Source organism: Bison bison, unplaced genomic scaffold (genome assembly GCF_000754665.1).
Source record: "Bison bison bison isolate TAMUID 2011002044 unplaced genomic scaffold, Bison_UMD1.0 scf7180017864289, whole genome shotgun sequence".
Lineage (NCBI taxonomy): Eukaryota > Metazoa > Chordata > Mammalia > Artiodactyla > Bovidae > Bison > Bison bison.
This window is the reverse complement of record NW_011494861.1, coordinates 16,518,555-16,536,498: the sequence shown is the minus strand read 5'-3', so window position 1 is coordinate 16,536,498 and position 17,944 is coordinate 16,518,555. Positions and strand designations below refer to the sequence as shown.

The following is a 17,944-nucleotide window of genomic DNA, read 5'->3' as shown; positions in this document are numbered from 1 at the left end:
TACCTTGACAGTGCCGTCTGGGAACTGGTAGGTCAGAATATAGCCATCGATCTCGGCAGAGGGGGGTGTCCAGGTCAATACCCCACCGGACTGGGTTACAGCAGAAGGATGAAGGTTTTGGGGAGGGTCAATGTCTGTATATAAAACATCAAGTAATTATTATTACTAAGGTAATGAGAAGAGGTAATTTTTGAGATTTCCGCTTATATTCTCTACCTACACACTCCCATTTTCTTCTTCCTATCAAGCAAGTAGCAGGCTCCATTCCTCTTTGCCATAAGGTCTTTAGGATCTATTTTTCTAAAAGTATAAACCCATGGAGGACAAGAGGGTTAAGGGGTGAGTTTCAGAGGGAGTGAACCTGGGCTCCCACTTCCCCAGCAGATCTGCAGAGAGTGGTGGTGGTGATGGTTTAGTCACTCAGTCACGTCTGACTCTTGTGACCCCATAAACTGTAGCCCACCAGGCACCTCTGTCCATGGGATGGGATTCTCCAGGCAAGAATACTGGAGTGGGTTGCCATTTCCTTCTCCAGGGGTTCTTCCTGACACAGGGATCAAGCCCAGGTCTCCTGTACTGCAGGCAGATACTTTACTGACTGAGCCACCAGGGAAGCCGCAGAGAGTGGTGAGTATGAGCAACTTCGGTCAGCAAAGTCCTGGAGATGGCAGGGCTCCCAAAGTGGCAAGGAAGAACGAAGACCCAATGCTAAGACCCATGTGTATATATATATGATGTGGTAAATGGCACTCTGAGTTTGGGAGTAGCAGAGGCAAACAGATCTGAAAGGCCCCTGCATACAGAAACCAGGGGCACTCAGTAAAAACACCTGCCCAGAAAGATGACCGAAAAACCAGATGGGACCCCATGCCTGGCCTTGGAAAATCACCTGAGACCTCACACTCAGCCCTGAGGGAGGAGCATGACTCTAAATTTACTGAGATTTCCAACTAACAAACAGAACGGGAACTTATAATAGAAATTAAGTTGGTACAGAAATATAAAGCTCTGTGTCTTAGGTAACTAAGCGTGCAGCCTTAGAGGCATACCCCGTACAAAATGGGGAAGCAGGGGAGATGCTTGTACAAAAGAGGAGACAAAGGGAGACAGGGCAGTGGAGATGGAGGAAAAGCAGAGATGTCTTCTCATCCCCACGCACTTCTGCACTCAAACACCAGAGGGAAAGCGTGAAGACTACATCTCAGCAAAAATTCTAGTCAACACCACAGTAATTGGTCAGACAGCTCACTTTTTTTTTAAGCAAACAAGATATGAATGGAAATTTCCATTTTGAAAAATCATTATCATAGAGGGTGATTTTTCCAAAAAAGATGTCTCCAGGCTATTTTCCACCCAGTAGCATTTCAGCTGAGAACTGAAATGCAGTATTTTAATAGAAATCACGCAGCTGTTGTTTCGAATTAGGATGTTTTGACAAATTTTGAGTTTCTGTAATATCAGCGTGGTGTGGCTTTCTAACGCATAACATCTGGTCTGGATTTTATTCCATCCATCACGCGGGAAAACTGAATTTCCTGGTTTCAAAATAAAAGGAAAACCTTAACTATGGAAATATCTTGAGCTGGCTTCTGCCACCCCTTTGCCCACCCATCCCCAGGTTATGAACCTGAGATGTCTGTCTTAGTTATTTCTACATTTCTATGAAGTAGAAAGATGAAATATTTTTGTCTTTAAAAATGGGGAAGGGGCTTCTCTGGTGATTCGGTGGTTAAGACTCTGAGCTTCCACTACAAGGGGTGCAGGTTTGATCCCTGGTCAGGGAACTAAGATCTCACACACTGCACAGCGCAGCCAAAAAAAAAATTTTTTTTAATGGGGAAAGTGAAACAAAGAGAAGATAAAGAAGAAAGAGAGAGAGAGGAATGGAGGAGAAAGGAAGAGGGAGGGAGACTGGGGGTTGGGGTTGGGGGAGATGGGGGATGGAGGAAGGGAGGGGGAGAAGGAAGGAGGAAGATGTTGGTTACCCCAGGAGAGAAGTCCTGGGTATCAGGGAGCCTTGGATGTGGAAGAGTTTTTCTTTCTACACACCTTTGTTTAGTTTGAAAATTTTCACTATAAGCGTGTATTACTTTTTTACTAAAAACGTCCGTTAACTGTAACTGATAAAAATAATGAATACATTCAAGGCACCTCTTGTTCCAGTGGCCACACATGGTAATACTGTGGCCGCACAGGGGATGGCCAGGCTCTGCCCAGGCTGTCCAAAGAGACCCAAGGACGTCAGGGTGGGCTGCGTGATCCTGTCAGGCCCCTGGGAGGCCTCATCACGCACACAAAATACAGGCAGTCCAGGCCCCTTTGGTGGCCAACTGGAGAGGGACAGTGAGAGAAGGAAGATGCTCCACCACTGCCTCCAGCGTGGAGATGGAGGCAAAAAGGGCTCCTTGCCTCCCTCTTCCCCAAACTGGAGCGGAGGCCCAGCCAGGTCCTCAGGTCAGGATGGAGAGCCCGGGAGCTGGGCTGGGTGAAGAGGGGTGTGAGGGAGGCCCCCTTCCACACAGGCTCCTTCACACCACTCCCTTCCTAAACTGTCTGTCAAGGCATTACCTCGGAAGGGTGAAAAGGGAAGCACTCTGAAGAACGCCCTCAGGGGCAGCACTGTGTTCCCTGCTCCCCTCCTCAGACTAGATGTGGAGGAAGGCAATCTCCTGTTGGGTGTGAAGGGCTCGTGTCCCCCACCCCTCACAGTACCTGTCGGGGCCTTGGTGTCGGCCTTCCTGCTCTCCCGGTCCCCCTTCTGGGCCCACACGTGGACCGTGTACTCCACGCCCGGCCTCAGGCCCGTCAGGACGGTGCTGGTCTGCTCCTTCCCCACTGGAACCTCCCTGGTGTCTCCATCAGCAGAGGTGTAGCGCACCAGGTACCTGTCGATGACGGCCTGCACCGGGGCCCAGGAGACGGTGGCCGTGTTCTCCGTCACCTGCTCGGTCATCAGGTTCTGGGGGCTGTCAATTTCTTTTTAAAAAGGAAATGCTGAATTTTAGGGCTAAAGGAACACATCACCATTCATGTTACTTTTATTAACAATACAATTCCACTGAAAGCATTTTTCCAGGGGAAACAAACCACTGGAAAAATGTTATATTAAAACTGAAAGGAATTTGATCTTCTCCAAGTTTATCGACATGGAAATTTTTTGTCCTTCTAGTTCCCTTAAAAATTTTTTAAAAAATCTCCTGAGCAACAAGACAAGCGACCCAAATGGCAGCTGAAGGGACCTCTTTTGCTATCTCCATGGTATATAGCTATTTTGTTTCACAGAATTTGAGAGCTGAGAAGTTACATCTTTCAAACTTCTTCCCTTTCATAAAAGGGGAGGAGAAGGGAGATCTAGAGAAATGAAAAGACTTGTCCAAGATCCTGCTGTTTTTTTGCATTAAAACTTGGACTCTGGGGACTCCCCTTCTGGTCCAGTGGTTGAGACTTTATGTTGCCAATTCAGGGGGCGTGGGTTTGATCCCTGGTCAGGGAGCTGGGATCCCACATGCTGTGCGGCCTGACCTAAAGTAAACAAACAAAGAAACAACAACAACAAAAAAAACTAGATAAAAAACCTAGACACTCTTCCTCCTGAATTTTGAGCCCTTTCACCTTCTCAAGGACTTTGCTCCCTTTCATCTGCCCTCTCTCACCTGTGCCATCAGTCTCTCCCCATCTCCCGTCATTCCCAGACAAACAAGCTCTAGGCTCTCCCATCCCTCTGCTCCCCTTAACCGACAGACTTCTCAGGAGAACCTGCCTGTATATCCCACCTCCTGTTCACTCCTCAGCTCAGTGAAGTTTAGCATTTTCTACAGCACATCACTATAACTGCTAGTCTAGGTCACCAACAACCTCATCTTGCCAAATTCAATGGACACCTGTCATCCTCACCTTGCTCGACCTTTGAGCAGCATTTGGTAGAGCTGAGCCACTACCCCTGTGTCAAAACACTCTCAGCCCTTGGCTTTCATGACTATACACTCCACTGGGTTTCTCTTAACTGCCTCCTCCTCTCTGATTTCCATCAGCAATCTGAAAATGTAGAGGAACCTGAGGTGCCCTCTCTTCCTCTCTGTCTACAGGTGATCTCCACCATGTCCGCAGCTTTATTAATATTCTAATCATTTACTTAGGGCTGTGTCAGGTCTTAGTCACAGCATGTTGGATCTTCGTTGAAGCATGCAGGATCTTTTGTTGTGGCACATGGGCTTCTCTCTAGGTGTGGCACGTGGGCTTTCTAGTTGAGGTGCTCAGTAGCTGTCCCCCAGCATATGAAATCTCAATTCCCTGACTGGGGATCGAACCTGCATCCCCTGCATTGGAAGGTGGATTCTCAACCCTGGACCAACAGGGAAGACCCTCCATAGCTTTAAACACCAGCCAGATGCTCACAGCTCCCCAGTGCCTATCAATTCTGAGCCCCTGTGTTTCTAGCAATTCTGAGTCCCTGACTTGTATCTACAAGAGCATATCCACCACAGCACCTAGCATGTATTAAACATTCAATAAATACTTGTGGAATCAATAAATAAGTCTCTCAATTAAGCAAGAAATCCCATGAGTACCTCAAGCTTAAGCATTAAGTCTTAATGCTTCTCCTCAAATCTGTTTATCGCTCAGAAGATGCCCCAATTGTCCATGTTGCTCAAGTTGGAAACAGATGTCATACTTGGTTCCTCACTTTCTTCCTGCTCCACATCTCATCCATCAACAAACACTGTCATTGATGCGTCCAAAATACACGCCCTGATGTCCTCTTTTCTCATCCCTATTGCCACCACACTTGTCCATCTCTCCCTACCAACTTGACAAATCTTCCCCCTCTACTCCTGTCATCTCTCCCATTTATCCTCCTCACTGTGGCCTGAATGACCTTACCTCATTCCATTCTTCTCCTAATAGATATAGCATGCTCCCTCTTTGAGGTACTGGGTGGTCCTGTATGACCTGACCTTTCCCCCTGCCCCCATCATCTCATGCCACTTTCTCTCCCCGCCTCTATGCTCCAGCGACACCAGCCTCCTTTCAAGTTCTTCAACCATCTCATGCTATTCCAAATCAGGGCCACACACTTGTTCTTCCCTCTGCCCAAGATGGCTAGTTTTCCCCAACCCCCTTCTGCCCTTCCTCTACAAGCACGCTGTCCAAGAGATCTCTCTGCAATGATGGGAATAGTGTAGAATCTATATGTTAGTCACACGTGGCTACTGACCATTGGAAGTGTGGCTAGTGCAACTGAGGAAATCATTTTTAAATTCAGTTCAGTTCAATTGCTCAGTAGTGTCCGACTCTTTGCGACCCCATGGACTGCAGCACGCCAGGCTTCCCTGTCCATCACCACTCCTGGAGCTTGCTCAAACTCATGTCCATTGAATCAGTGATGCCATCCAACCGTCTCATCCTCTGTCGTCCCACCTTCAATCTTCTCCTCCCACCTTCAATCTTTCCCAGCATCAGGGTCTTTTCCAACGAGTCAGTTCTTCGCATCAGGTGGCCAAAGTATTGGATATTCAGCTTCAACATCAGTCCTTCCAATGAATATTCAGGACTGACTTCCTTTAGGATTGACTGGTTTGATCTCTTTGCAGTCCAAGGGACTCTCAAGAGTCTTCTCCAACACCACAGTTCAAAACCATCAATTCTTCAGTGCTCAGCTTTCTTTATGGTCCAATCTCACATCCATACATGACTACTGGAAAAACCATAGCTTTGACTAGATGGACCTTTGTCAGTGAAGTAATGACTGCTTTTTAATATGCTGTCTAGGTTGGTCATAGCTTTTCTTTCAAGGAGAAAGTAATTTTTAAATTACTGTTAGTTAAAATTTAATTAGCCACAGTTGCTAGTGGCCACTGTATTGGATGGGACAGTATAACAGAACTGTAAGCTGGACACATGGCCATCAAGCTAAAGACTCCATTTCCCAGTTCCCCTTGTGGTGAGGGACACTGTGTCTTCGGTCTAGCCGGGGGAATGTGAGGAGTGACATGTGCAGTGCAGGCATCTCTTCCCTTCCCCACGCCCCTTTCCACTGCCTGGAGTGAGGATGGGTGATGACCATGTATTGGATTGGCCAAGAAGTTCATTTGGGTTTTTCTGGGAAAACTCCCTATGAATGGCTGAGCAACAATATGGAAGGAGCTTGGGTCTCCTGAACCATGGAGCTATCATATCAGCCTTGGCCTCTTATGCTCTGACCATTCCACAAGAGAGAAATAAATTTCTTTCTTGTTTAAGCCACTGTTATTTGGGTGTTTCTGTCAATGTGCATCTTTTTTTTAATTTATTTTTAATTGGAGGATAATTGCTTCACAATGTTGCATTGGTTTCTGCAGTACATCAACATGAATCAGCCATAGGTATACATATACTCCCTCCCTCTTGAACCTCCCTGCCTCTTCCCATCCCATCCCACCCCTCTAGGTTGTCACAGAGCACCAGGTTGAGCTTCCTGTGTTATCTACTACTCCCCCATTTCATCCCTGCCCTGTTATTATCTACACATATACCATGTTCATCCCCTGCACAAAACTTATAATTTATAGTTAAAAATGCATTTGCTTGTTGACTATCTGTCTTTCCCACTGGACTTCAAGACAGTAGGAATCATATTTATTTTGTTTACTGCTATATCCCAGGCCTGGCACTTACAAAATGTTCATTAAAATTTAGCTGCATGTTGAAATGAACACTGACCTTCAACTGCCAAAAGTTACATTTGTTCCTTTAATCTAAACACCACCTATTAAGTAAAAAATAAAATCAAATAGCTTGCTACAAAACAGTACTTTAATGCAGTGGTTTCAAGAATTTTATATTGGCTCTATCTTATTCCCTATAATTTCCTATAACTGAGAAGCATCGTCATTAAAAACACAGGCTTTGGAAAACAGTTTTAAGACATTCATGGGATTGCTCAGTACTGAGCCCATTATTATGCTTTGTTCTTTCTTTAGGTGAATGGAGCTTGTTGTTTTGTTTTGTTTGTTTTTTCACTATAAACTCCTAATATAATCCACAGTCCCTGAGGACATGGGCCACAAAAGCAGCAGTGCCGTAATTCAGCAGCAGTAGATCGGCCCACAGTGAAAAACCCTAGTTTGCTTTTCTTGTCCCTCCTGTTACCTGTTGGGGCCTTGGTGTCGGCCTTCCTGCTCTCCTGGTCCCCCTTCTGGGCCCACACGTGGACCGTGTACTCCACGCCCGGCCTCAGGCCCGTCAGGACGGTGCTGCTCTGCTCCTTCCCCACCGGAACCTCCCTGGTGTCTCCGTCAGCAGAGGTGTAGCGCACCAGGTACCTGTCGATGACGGCCTGCACCGGGTCCCAGGAGACAGTGGCCGTGTTCTCTGTCACGTGCTTGGTCACCAGGTTTTGGGGGCTGTCGATGTCTGAAAAGAAAACAACAATCAATTTGGATAAAATCACAGCCACCTTGCTTGGGGTGACACCCTTTCATGTTTCGTGGGATTTCCATCTTGCGTGCTCTAACTGCATCATGGACATATGTGTTCTGTCCCCATAAAGACTTTGACTCCTCAAGGAGAAAGCACAGTAGACCAAAACCCGAGTGTCTGTACTATTACCTCTACCAAGAGTTTAGAAAGACAAATTTCTTTCTTCATTCATTAGGCATATGTCAAATGCCCACTATATACAAGGCATGGGACTAGACAGTTTGCAGGGTTCAGTTGAAGAAGACATGGTCTCTGCTCAGTTCAGTTCAGTTCAGTCGCTCCGTCGTGTCTGACTCTTTGCGACCCCATGAACTGCAGCAAGCCAGGCCTCTCTGTCTATCACCAACTCCCAGAGTCCACCCAAACCCATGTCCATTGAGTCGGTGATGCCATCCAACCATCTCATCCTCTGTCATCCCCTTCTCCTCCTGCCCTCAATCTTTCCCAGCATCAGGGTCTTTCCAAATGAGTCAGCTCTTCGCATCAGATGGCCAAAGTATTGGACTTTCAGCTTCAACATCAGTCCTTCCAATGAACACCCAGGACTGATCTCCTTTAGTATGGACTGGTTGGATCTCCTTGCAGTCCAAGGGACTCTCAAGAGTCTTCTCCAACACCACAGTAGCTAAAAATTTTGTTTCTAGCATCATGTCAACAAAGACTTCTCAGTTCATACAAGATGATTCTACCAGCCAGATGCCAATATAAGCTCCCAGAGGAAGAGGGCTATGTTCTACTCCCCTTGGGGTTCCCACTGCCTAGGAGGGAGTAGGGCCCATGGAAAATGCTCAACATATGTTGTTAAATGAATCGGCAATATTAAAATCCAGTTTTAATATGCTTTACCAGATCATAGATTCACTTGTAATGCTGGTTTGCTGGCTAAATCACAGTACAGAAATATAATCATACATCTCTTTCACAATAAGATGAGGATATAACCTAGAAGTTACACCTGAAAATAACACAATATTATAAATCAACTATAAAAAGTTCAGACATAAACCCATGCACGTGCATGTGTGTGCTAAGTCACTTCAGCCATGTCTGACTCTTTGTGACCCCATGGACTGTAGCCTGCCAGGCTACTCTGTCCATGGGATCCTCCAGGCAAGAATACTGGAGTGGGTTGCCTTGCCATCCTCCAGGGGGTCCTCCTGACCCAGGGGTCGAACCTGCAGCTCCTGCATTGCAGGTGGATTCTTTACCACTGAGCCACCAGGGAAGCCAGAACATAACATAGAAATTATCCTTATCCTCAAATATCTCATTATAGTAAAGCAAACCACATACAACTACTCACTTTGGTAGATGTAAAGTCTACTTTTTGAAGTTGAGTTTTGAACACATTACAGTTAATATTCATGGCATTTGATTTTCATTTTCTGTTTCCAATCACAAACTCAACAGGAGAGCCTCAATACTGAACAGAAGACTCACACACTCGGAAGGAGCACTGGCAGGACCTGACCATCAGTCACAGCAGACTTGTAGCTTGGAGGCTGCCAGGTGGCCCTGACTTGTAAAGAAACCAGTTAAAGGGAAATGAGAGATGGAACATGCAGTACATTATGATGGAACACCATCCTGCCCTTCCATAAATCATCAGCTTTGCCAGTTTTCAGTTCAGGAAACCAAAACTAGATGAGGCATAGCCTTAGCATGACAGGCCTTACATTCCCAAAGAACAGTGCTCTGTTACCTGTCGGGGCCTTGGTGTCAGCCTTCCTGCTCTCCCGGTCCCCATTCTGGGCCCACACATGGACCGTGTACTCCACGCCTGGCCTCAGGCCCGTCAGGATGGTGCTGCTCTGCTCCTTCCCCACCGGAACCTCCCTGGTGTCTCCGTCAGCAGAGGTGTAGCGCACCAGGTACCTGTCGATGCCGGCCTGCACCGGGTCCCAGGAGATGGTGGCCGTGTTCTCCGTCACCTGCTCGGTCACCAGGTTTTTGGGGCTGTCGATGTCTAAAAGGTAAAGTACACTATTAGCAAGCACCAGAGACTGAGACCATGTTCCTTGGGGTGAGGCAGTCTCCATTCTTACGGATTTCCTGTCTCCTGTGTGGATTTTTAGTTGTTTCATGGATGTAGGTCTTCTCACCACAGCTGGACTCTTGGATCCTCAAGCAGGTGGCACAAGACAGCAGAATGGGCACTGGATCCAGAGTCAGAAGAGCTCCACTCCAATCCCAGCCCAGGAGGCAGAGGGGAGGACCACCAGGAGGAGCTACGGGCTGGAGCCAGCAGACCTGGGCTCTAGGTCCAGCTCGATCATCAGCCAGCAGCGGCCCTGCACAACTCTGCCACCCCTGGCTGGGTCTCCATCCTCATTTGTAAAATGTGGGCCTTGCCAAACAGATTTTAAGGTACCATAATATTCCATGAATATTCCATGAATCATCAGCTAACTTTGTGACTTGTCGAAATCATTCACGTCTCTGTATTTGAGGTTTCTCAGCTGTAAAATGGGGATATTGATTCCTGCTCTACCCATCTCAATGAATTCCTCTGAGTACCAATGAAATGAAGAATATAATTCTCATTCATTGCTGGTAGGAATGTAAAATAGTGCCACTGCTCTGGAAACAATTTGGCAGCTCCTCAACAGTTAAACATAGAGTTACCATATGACCCAGGAATTCCACTCCTAGGTATATAGCCAAAAGAATGGAAAACATATGCCCACACAAAAATTGGTTCATAAATGCTCACAGCATCATTATTCACCATAGCCCCAAAGTGGAAACAACCCAAATGCTCATCAACTGACAAACGGATAAACAGAATGAATTAGATCCATGTAATGAAATATTGGAGAAGGAAATGGCAACGCACTCCAGTGTTCTTGCCTGGAGAATCCCAGGGATGGCAGAGCCTGGTGGGCTGCCATCTATGGGGTCGCACAGAGTCGGACACAACTGAAGTGACTTAGCAGAAGCAATGAAATATTATTCAGCAATAAAATGTATGGACACAAGCTACAACATGGGTGAACCTTGAAAATATTATGCTTAGTGAATGAAGTCAGCCACAAAGGGCCACATATTCTATGAATCTATTTATATGAAATGTCCAGAATAAGGAACTCTCTACAGACAGAAAGTATGTAGCTTCCTAAGGCTGGAGGAAGCAGTGCTGGGGAACAACTGCTAATGTCTGGGGTTTGTTTTAAGAGTGATGAAAATATTCTGAATTAGACAGTGGTGATGGCTGCTCCATTCTGTATATACTAAAAACCACTGAATCACACACACTATAAAAAGGTGGACTTTATAGTATGTAAATTATAACTCAATAAGTCTGTTCTTAAAAAATGAGAAACAGAGATGAAAGAGCTTTAAAAATTATGAACTGTTACTATTTAAAAGTGCAACCTTAGGATCCTCAGAATGGAGTACACAGCAATCAAAAGAGAATTTCTCCACTAAGAAAGCCATAAGACTTCCTTGTTCCGAAGAGATTGCAGCGCAAGTCATTTTCCTAAGGTACTTACCTCACAGATCCTAACATGTGGCTTATTTCTTTCTTTTCAAGAAGAAATGTTTAATGATTGATCACAAAGTAAATTCACAGTTGGAGGGACAGTGGATAGATAAAACCAATTACCATTTATCTTTGCAAGATCAAAGTATGAGGCCAAATGTGAGCCCCTTATTTTGATGTAATGTGTAAAAAGGAAGTGAGGGATGGTATGTGGTTTGGCAGAAGTCTACCCTCCTGGTCTTCCAGAAATCATCAATTCTGCCACTGTCAGTTCAGGAACACAAAACTTGACCAGCCATTGACTTTAGCATGTCAGGGGTTCCATTTCTAAACAGCAATGCTCCCTTACCTGTCGGGGCCTTGGTGTCGGCCTTCCTGCTCTCCCGGTCCCCCTTCTGCGCCCACACGTTGACCGTGTACTCCACACCCGGCCTCAGGCCCGTCAGGACGGTGCTGCTCTGCTCCTTCCCCACCGGAACCTCCCCGGAGTCTCCGTCAGCAGAGGTGTAGCGCACCAGGTACCTGTCGATGACAGCCTGCACCGGGGCCCAGGAGACGGTGGCCGTGTTCTCCGTCACCTGCTCAGTCACCAGGTTTTGGGGGCTGTCAATGTCTGAAAGGAAGATGCTGATCAATAAACACTATTCACAGAGTGAAATCTTGTGGCCACGCTGCTTGGGGCGGGGTAGTTTCCTGTTCTCATAATTTTCCTATCTCATATGTCAGGTTTCAGCTGTTTCATGGACATAGATCTCTTTATACATCCAGACTTGAGGATTTTCAAGGAGGAAGCACAGAACAGCAGAATGAGCAGTAGACCCGGAGTCAGGAGAGCCGTGGCTCTGGACAACCCAGCTGTCTCCGGCTGGGCCTCAGTTTCTTGATCTGTAAATCTTGCCTTCAGGTTGTATGGTCTCAGGTACCTCTGAGCCCTACTGGTCCATGCATGCATCTAATCTCATAAATTATTAACTTGCTTTGTGACCCTGGGCAATTCACTTCACTTCTCTGCATCTGTAAAACGGGGGTGTTCAACAGTTATTGTACATCTCTCCAGGGTAGCTCTGAAAACCAAGACCAACAAACGTCATGTAGAAAGGGGTCTTGACTATAATATGGTTATCAGTGTTTATAGGAAAAAAAGGCATAGGGAGATAACATGAGTACATATTCTGTAGAGTTGAGTATCATAGGAGTTAATAACATGCCCTTTATAACAGTTTCTGGCACAGAGTGCATGTCCAGTGACCACAAGCTATTTTAAATGATAGCAGTTTGTTGATATTTTACAAATGTACAAGATTATATTTCTCCATACTGCACATAGATAATGTATTCAAAAATGTATTCACCAAGAGAATAAGAGCACTTCTCTGTTCCACATACAGGCACACCTAGTTTTATTGTGCTTCTCTCTATTGTGCATCACAGATATTACACTTTTCACAAATCAAAACCTGCACACAGCAAGTTATTGGCACCATTTTGCATTTGCCAACAGCATTTGCTCACTCTGTATCTTTGTGCCACATTTTGGTAATGCTCATAGTATTTCAAACTTTTTCATTCTTATAATATTGGTTTTGGTGATCTGTGGCAAGTGATCTTCAATGGTACTACAATTTGCTGAAGGTTCACATAATGATGAGCATTTTTAGCAAAAAAGTATTTTTAATTAAAGTATATACATTTTTTAGGCATTATGCTATTTACATTTCATAGACTACAATGCAGTGTAAATGTAACTTTTATATGCACTGGCAAACAAGAAATTCATGTGACTTTCTTTTTTTTTCATGTGACTTTCTTGATTGTGATGTTCACTTTATTGCAGTAATGTGGAAACAAATACAATATTTTGGAGATATGCCTATAGTTGATTGCAAAAGCCATTACCCTAAGGTCTTATCATAGACTTACAATCATATGTTCAAGTGGGACCATCCTTATCTTGGCTTAGGCCTGACCCCAAGAAAATAAGTATCTACATTCCAACCTGAAGGCCCAAAGCCAAGGTGGGTGCAACTGTTTTGTGGCCTTTGATTGATCAACCAACTACAGACTATGAATGAGGTTGGAGAGCACAAAGAGGTGGGACTTAGAGAGTGGATTTCTTTGAAAAGAGTTACACAGAGAGTCCCAGGGGTGAGGGCCAAGCCTCGAGTAAACAGTTGCAATAGGATCCCTTGCTGACCTGCACAGGTATACTCTAGAGCAAAAGTTCTCAACCAGGGGTGATCTCAGTTCAGTGTGGGATAGGGAGGCTCCTGGCCCCAAATGGTTAGAGGTCAGAGATGCTCCTAAACATGCTACAGTGTATAAGACAGACCCCTGCAACAAAGAATTATTAGCAGTGCCCAGGTTGAGAAAACATGACCAAAGCTTAGGGAACACCATGCGCTGGTGTCTGACCTGTGCATAAAATATCTGAGGTGTGAAAAAACTGCTGGTTGCCTTGCTGCAGAGAAAGGAGACACTGCAACGTTGGGAAAAAAAAAAAAACATATATCTGGCTGCGTGGACAAAGGGTGCCTGTGCGTTCCACATGGCCAGATGTGGGCCAAGGCAAGGACAGCCCACCTGGGGTTACTTTAGAAGCTGTTGAAGGGAATCATCCAGAAGGGTGAAGAGATCCCACCCACAAGATCACTCCAGTGAAAGAGTTGAGGGAAGAGGACAGATGAGCTGTCTCTGAAGAACCAAGGAAGTGTTCCATGAAGGAAAAGTTGGTTTTAATCCTTGTTGGGCACCATTGGCAGACTCAAGCCAGCTGTGACTGTTACTGTCAAGTGAGATCCCTCACCTCTCCTCCTGCTGACCCCTGAACTCCCACACACAAAACATTAATGGGTCAGAAAGTCTAGCTAGCACTCTGGAAGAACAGTGCTTGAAGAACAGAAGAGAAATATAAGAGAAGCCAAGCACACCCCCTTCCGTGGCAGGCAGTCCACCCACGAATGGCCCAAGCTGATGAAGAAGAGCAGGTTTAACTTTCAAATATGTACAATTACTTGGATGTATATATCTTAATTACTAAAATGAAACATATTGGGGGTTTAAAGTGACTTAGACATTTGCTTATTCTGAACCAATAAAACACCATCATTTCTACCAAAAATGTTCATCCAAAGGGCAGAAACAAAAATAAGCACTGTGGAAAGGCTTTTAACTGGTGAGGAAGGAAGAAATTTGGTTTTGGATCAGCCCATCCCTCAGCATGGTCATTACTTGTGCTTTCTTTATATTTATCCCTTATGAAGGGGAAGGTTTTCGGTGTAAACAACAAAGCAGGTGCACAGACAGACAAATGACCGTGAGCAGGAACGTCAGTGTTGAAAGCCTAAACTTTGGTCTTTAACCAAACAGGACAAGCTACACATTCTAAGAGAAGCCACGCCATGGAAGAAAGGGGTACACAATTTCCTATGCGAGGATACCAGCCTGCTCATCCTTAAGCCTCTCTTTCTGCTAAGGTGAGAGAAGGAAAACCAACCTAGACAGACCATGAGCTTAGCAGTGACACAGTGACAATATGTGCTCCATTACCTGTCGGGGCCTTGGTGTCGGCCTTCCTGCTCTCCCGGTCCCCCTTCTGGGCCCACACGTGGACCGTGTACTCCACGCCCGGCCTCAGGCCCGTCAGGACGGTGCTGCTCTGCTCCTTCCCCACCGGAACCTCCCTGGTGTCTCCGTCAGCAGAGGTGTAGCTCACCAGGTACCTGTCGATGACAGCCTGCACCGGGGCCCAGGAGACGGTGGCCGTGTTCTCCGTCACCTGCTCGGTCACCAGGTTCTGGGGGCTGTCGATTTCTTTAAGAAAACATTTGGGAAAGACTAAGCCTTGAAGCAACATAAGAGATACCCATCACCCCATCACAGAGATTTTTATCTCCTAGAGCCCTCTTAGCACAAGACAATGGCTTTCCCATCCCAGATTCCCTGGTGGGAGTCAAGGGAGAAAGTAACCCCTGGTTCTCCACATCAAAGGACTCCTCATTATAAAGCTGACATACTTCCTTAGCTTCCAACTCTCTAAAATGTGGGAGGAACAATGTCTTCTTTAGCAACATTATGGCACATCAAAACAATCCATCATTAGAAGATAGAATGGTAGAAATAAATGAATCAGAGAGGATAAAAGAAAAACGAATTAAAAGAAATGAGGACAATCTCAGAGACCTCCAGGACAATATTAAATGCTACAACATTCGAATCATAGGGGTTCCAGAAGAAGAAGACAAAAAGAAAGACCATGAGAAAATACTTGAGGAGATAATAGTTGAAAACTTCCCTAAAATGGGGAAGGAAATAATCACCCAAGTCCAAGAAACCCAGAGAGTCCCAAACAGGATAAACCCAAGGAGAAACACCCCAAGACACATATTAATCAAATTAACAAAGATCAAACACAAAGAACAAATATTAAAAGCAGCAAGGGAAAAACAACAAATAACACACAAGGGAATTCCCATAAGGATAACAGCTGATCTTTCAATAGAAACTCTTCAAGCCAGGAGGGAATGGCAAGACATACTTAAAATGATGAAAGAAAATAACCTACAGCCCAGATTATTGTACCCAGCAAGGATCTCATTCAAGCATGAAGGAGAAATCAAAAGCTTTTCAGACAAGCAAAAGCTGAGAGAATTCTGCACCACCAAACCAGCTCTCCAACAAATACTAAAGGATATTCTCTAGACAGGAAACACAAAAATGGTGTATAAACTCGAACCCAAAACAATAAAGTAAATGGCAACGGGATCATACTTATTAGTAATTACCTTAAACGTAAATGGGTTGAATGCCCCAACCAAAAGACAAAGACTGGCTGAATGGATACAAAAACAAGACCCCTACATATGTTGTCTACAAGAGACCCACCTCAAAACAGGGGACACATACAGACTGAAAGTGAAGGGCTGGAAAAAGATTTTCCATGCAAATTGGGACCAAAAGAAAGCAGGAGTCACAATACTCGTATCAGATAAATTAGACTTTAAAACAAAGGCTGTGAAAAGAGACAAAGAAGGTCACTACATAATGATCAAAGGATCAATCCAAGAAGAAGATATAACAATTATAAATATATATCCACCCAACATGGGAGCACCGCAGTATGTAAGACAAATCCTAACAAGTATGAAAGGAGAAATTAACAATAACACAATAATAGTGGGAGACTTTAATACCCCACTCACACTTATGGATAGATCAACTAAACAGAAAATTAACAAGGAAAAAAAAACAAAAACAAAAACATGTATCTATAAAGCTCACTAAAGCAAAGCACAGTAAAATGAGGTATGGCAATAAAAGTCATTAAATTTATCAAATAAAAAAAAATAATAATAAAGTGCTAAAAAAAAAAAAAAAAAACAATCCATCAAGTACCTGGCATGATTTTGGGGTATCTAATTTACCATTCTATCAGGGGCTACTTCCCAAGCAATCGTTATAGAAGTACTATCATAATCATTGCAATGACCAGATCCTATCAGTATCTTGACTGAGTCTGCTAAAATCGCAGCCACTGCACAGCTTTCCTTCTGTCTTCTAGTCGGCTGAGTGGCTCCACGAGTAGCTGTCACTGTCAGGAAGGGCAGCACGATGAGATCACCACTACAACTCACTGTCTCCTTTGAGCTTTCAGTCTCTGCTTTGCAAAGTCTCTCAACTCAAGACACATCTTTTGTCACCATGCACACCCAAATCCACACCCTCAAACTTCAATCCCCATTGACCATCTTTCTCTTGTTACCTGTCGGGGCCTTGGTGTCGGCCTTCCTGCTCTCCCGGTCCCCCTTCTGCGCCCACACGTTGACCGTGTACTCCACACCCGGCCTCAGGCCCGTCAGGACGGTGCTGCTCTGCTCCTTCCCCACCGGAACCTCCCTGGTGTCTCCGTCAGCAGAGGTGTAGCGCACCAGGTACCTGTCGATGACGGCCTGCACGGGGTCCCAGGAGACGGTGGCCGTGTTCTCCGTCACCTGCTCGGTCACCAGGTTCTGAGGGCTGTCAATTTCTTTAAGAGATAAAAAAGTGTACCATTTGCCAACTCACTAATTTGTGAAAGGCCAGCACACAAACAACCAAAATGATGACCTCAACAAATTTCAGAGTGTGTTATATGCCAATAGTTGGGATAACTTATGGGTTTAATTAAGCAAGTGGTCTGAAATTTCCAAGAATGAGCCATTTGCATTTAATGAAAAGTAAGGTTTACAGACAAAGCCTATATTGAGTCTCAACTCTATAAACTTTTCTCTACAAGTTGCCTTTGAATAAAAAGAATTTGTCTTCATATACACATTTCTCCATTACCCTGGATTTACATAATGTACTCTTTTAGTTCCTGACTCCTTATACTGGAAAGCAGTTACACTTCAATAAATCTTTGCATCAGATCTAATATTTTCTTTTGGAAGAAAAATATCCAATAAGTAGAAGCTGTCAGTTCTTTCCATATAAAACACTATGTCTGAGGCCAGAGAACTGGGAGACTTTTAAAGTATTTGATGTCTAGGTGGATAAAAATAATCCTACTTGTCTGAGTTTCTATGCAGTTGAAACCTGGGTTCCACTATATCCTGGTTGCCAACTTAGAACAAACTATACAACTTAAGTCTTGGTCTCCTTGTCTCTACAAAGAAGGAAATATCAGTACCTACCTCTGTTTATGATGAATGGTAAATGAGATATTGCATAGTAAATCTTAAATATGAGCTCTTTGCTATTACGAATGTCACTTAAGGTATGAAATATCACTTTGTCCTCAAAACGTAAACCCTTAAAAGGTCAATAACCTAAGGAATCAGGTGTAATGATTAGCATGCCTTTACTCTCCTGTTTCAAAAACCACCTCTTTGAAAGGATGAGCTTTCTATGACAACAGCTTTATTTCAGACCTCTACACCATAACTTGCCAGTGTGGCCAGGCCAGCTCAGTGGGATACACAGACAAGGGAGAACATGCCAGAAGGAGCACAGGAGCTCGGCATGTAC

At 44.8% G+C, this 17,944-nt stretch overlaps 1 protein-coding gene across 1 annotated transcript in view; it reads right to left on the bottom strand.

The window, feature by feature from the left end:
- Positions 1-17,944, bottom strand: part of TNN (tenascin N) — a 72,568-nt gene that overhangs the window by 19,140 nt on the left and 35,484 nt on the right. The window contains exons 9-14 of the mRNA XM_010850097.1: positions 16,701-16,964; positions 14,489-14,752; positions 9,161-9,424; positions 7,129-7,392; positions 2,713-2,976; positions 4-134 (exon numbers count right to left, since the gene is read on the bottom strand). Coding sequence (XP_010848399.1) covers positions 4-134; positions 2,713-2,976; positions 7,129-7,392; positions 9,161-9,424; positions 14,489-14,752; positions 16,701-16,964 — 1,451 coding nt within the window. The remainder of the gene's footprint in view (positions 1-3; positions 135-2,712; positions 2,977-7,128; positions 7,393-9,160; positions 9,425-14,488; positions 14,753-16,700; positions 16,965-17,944) is intronic.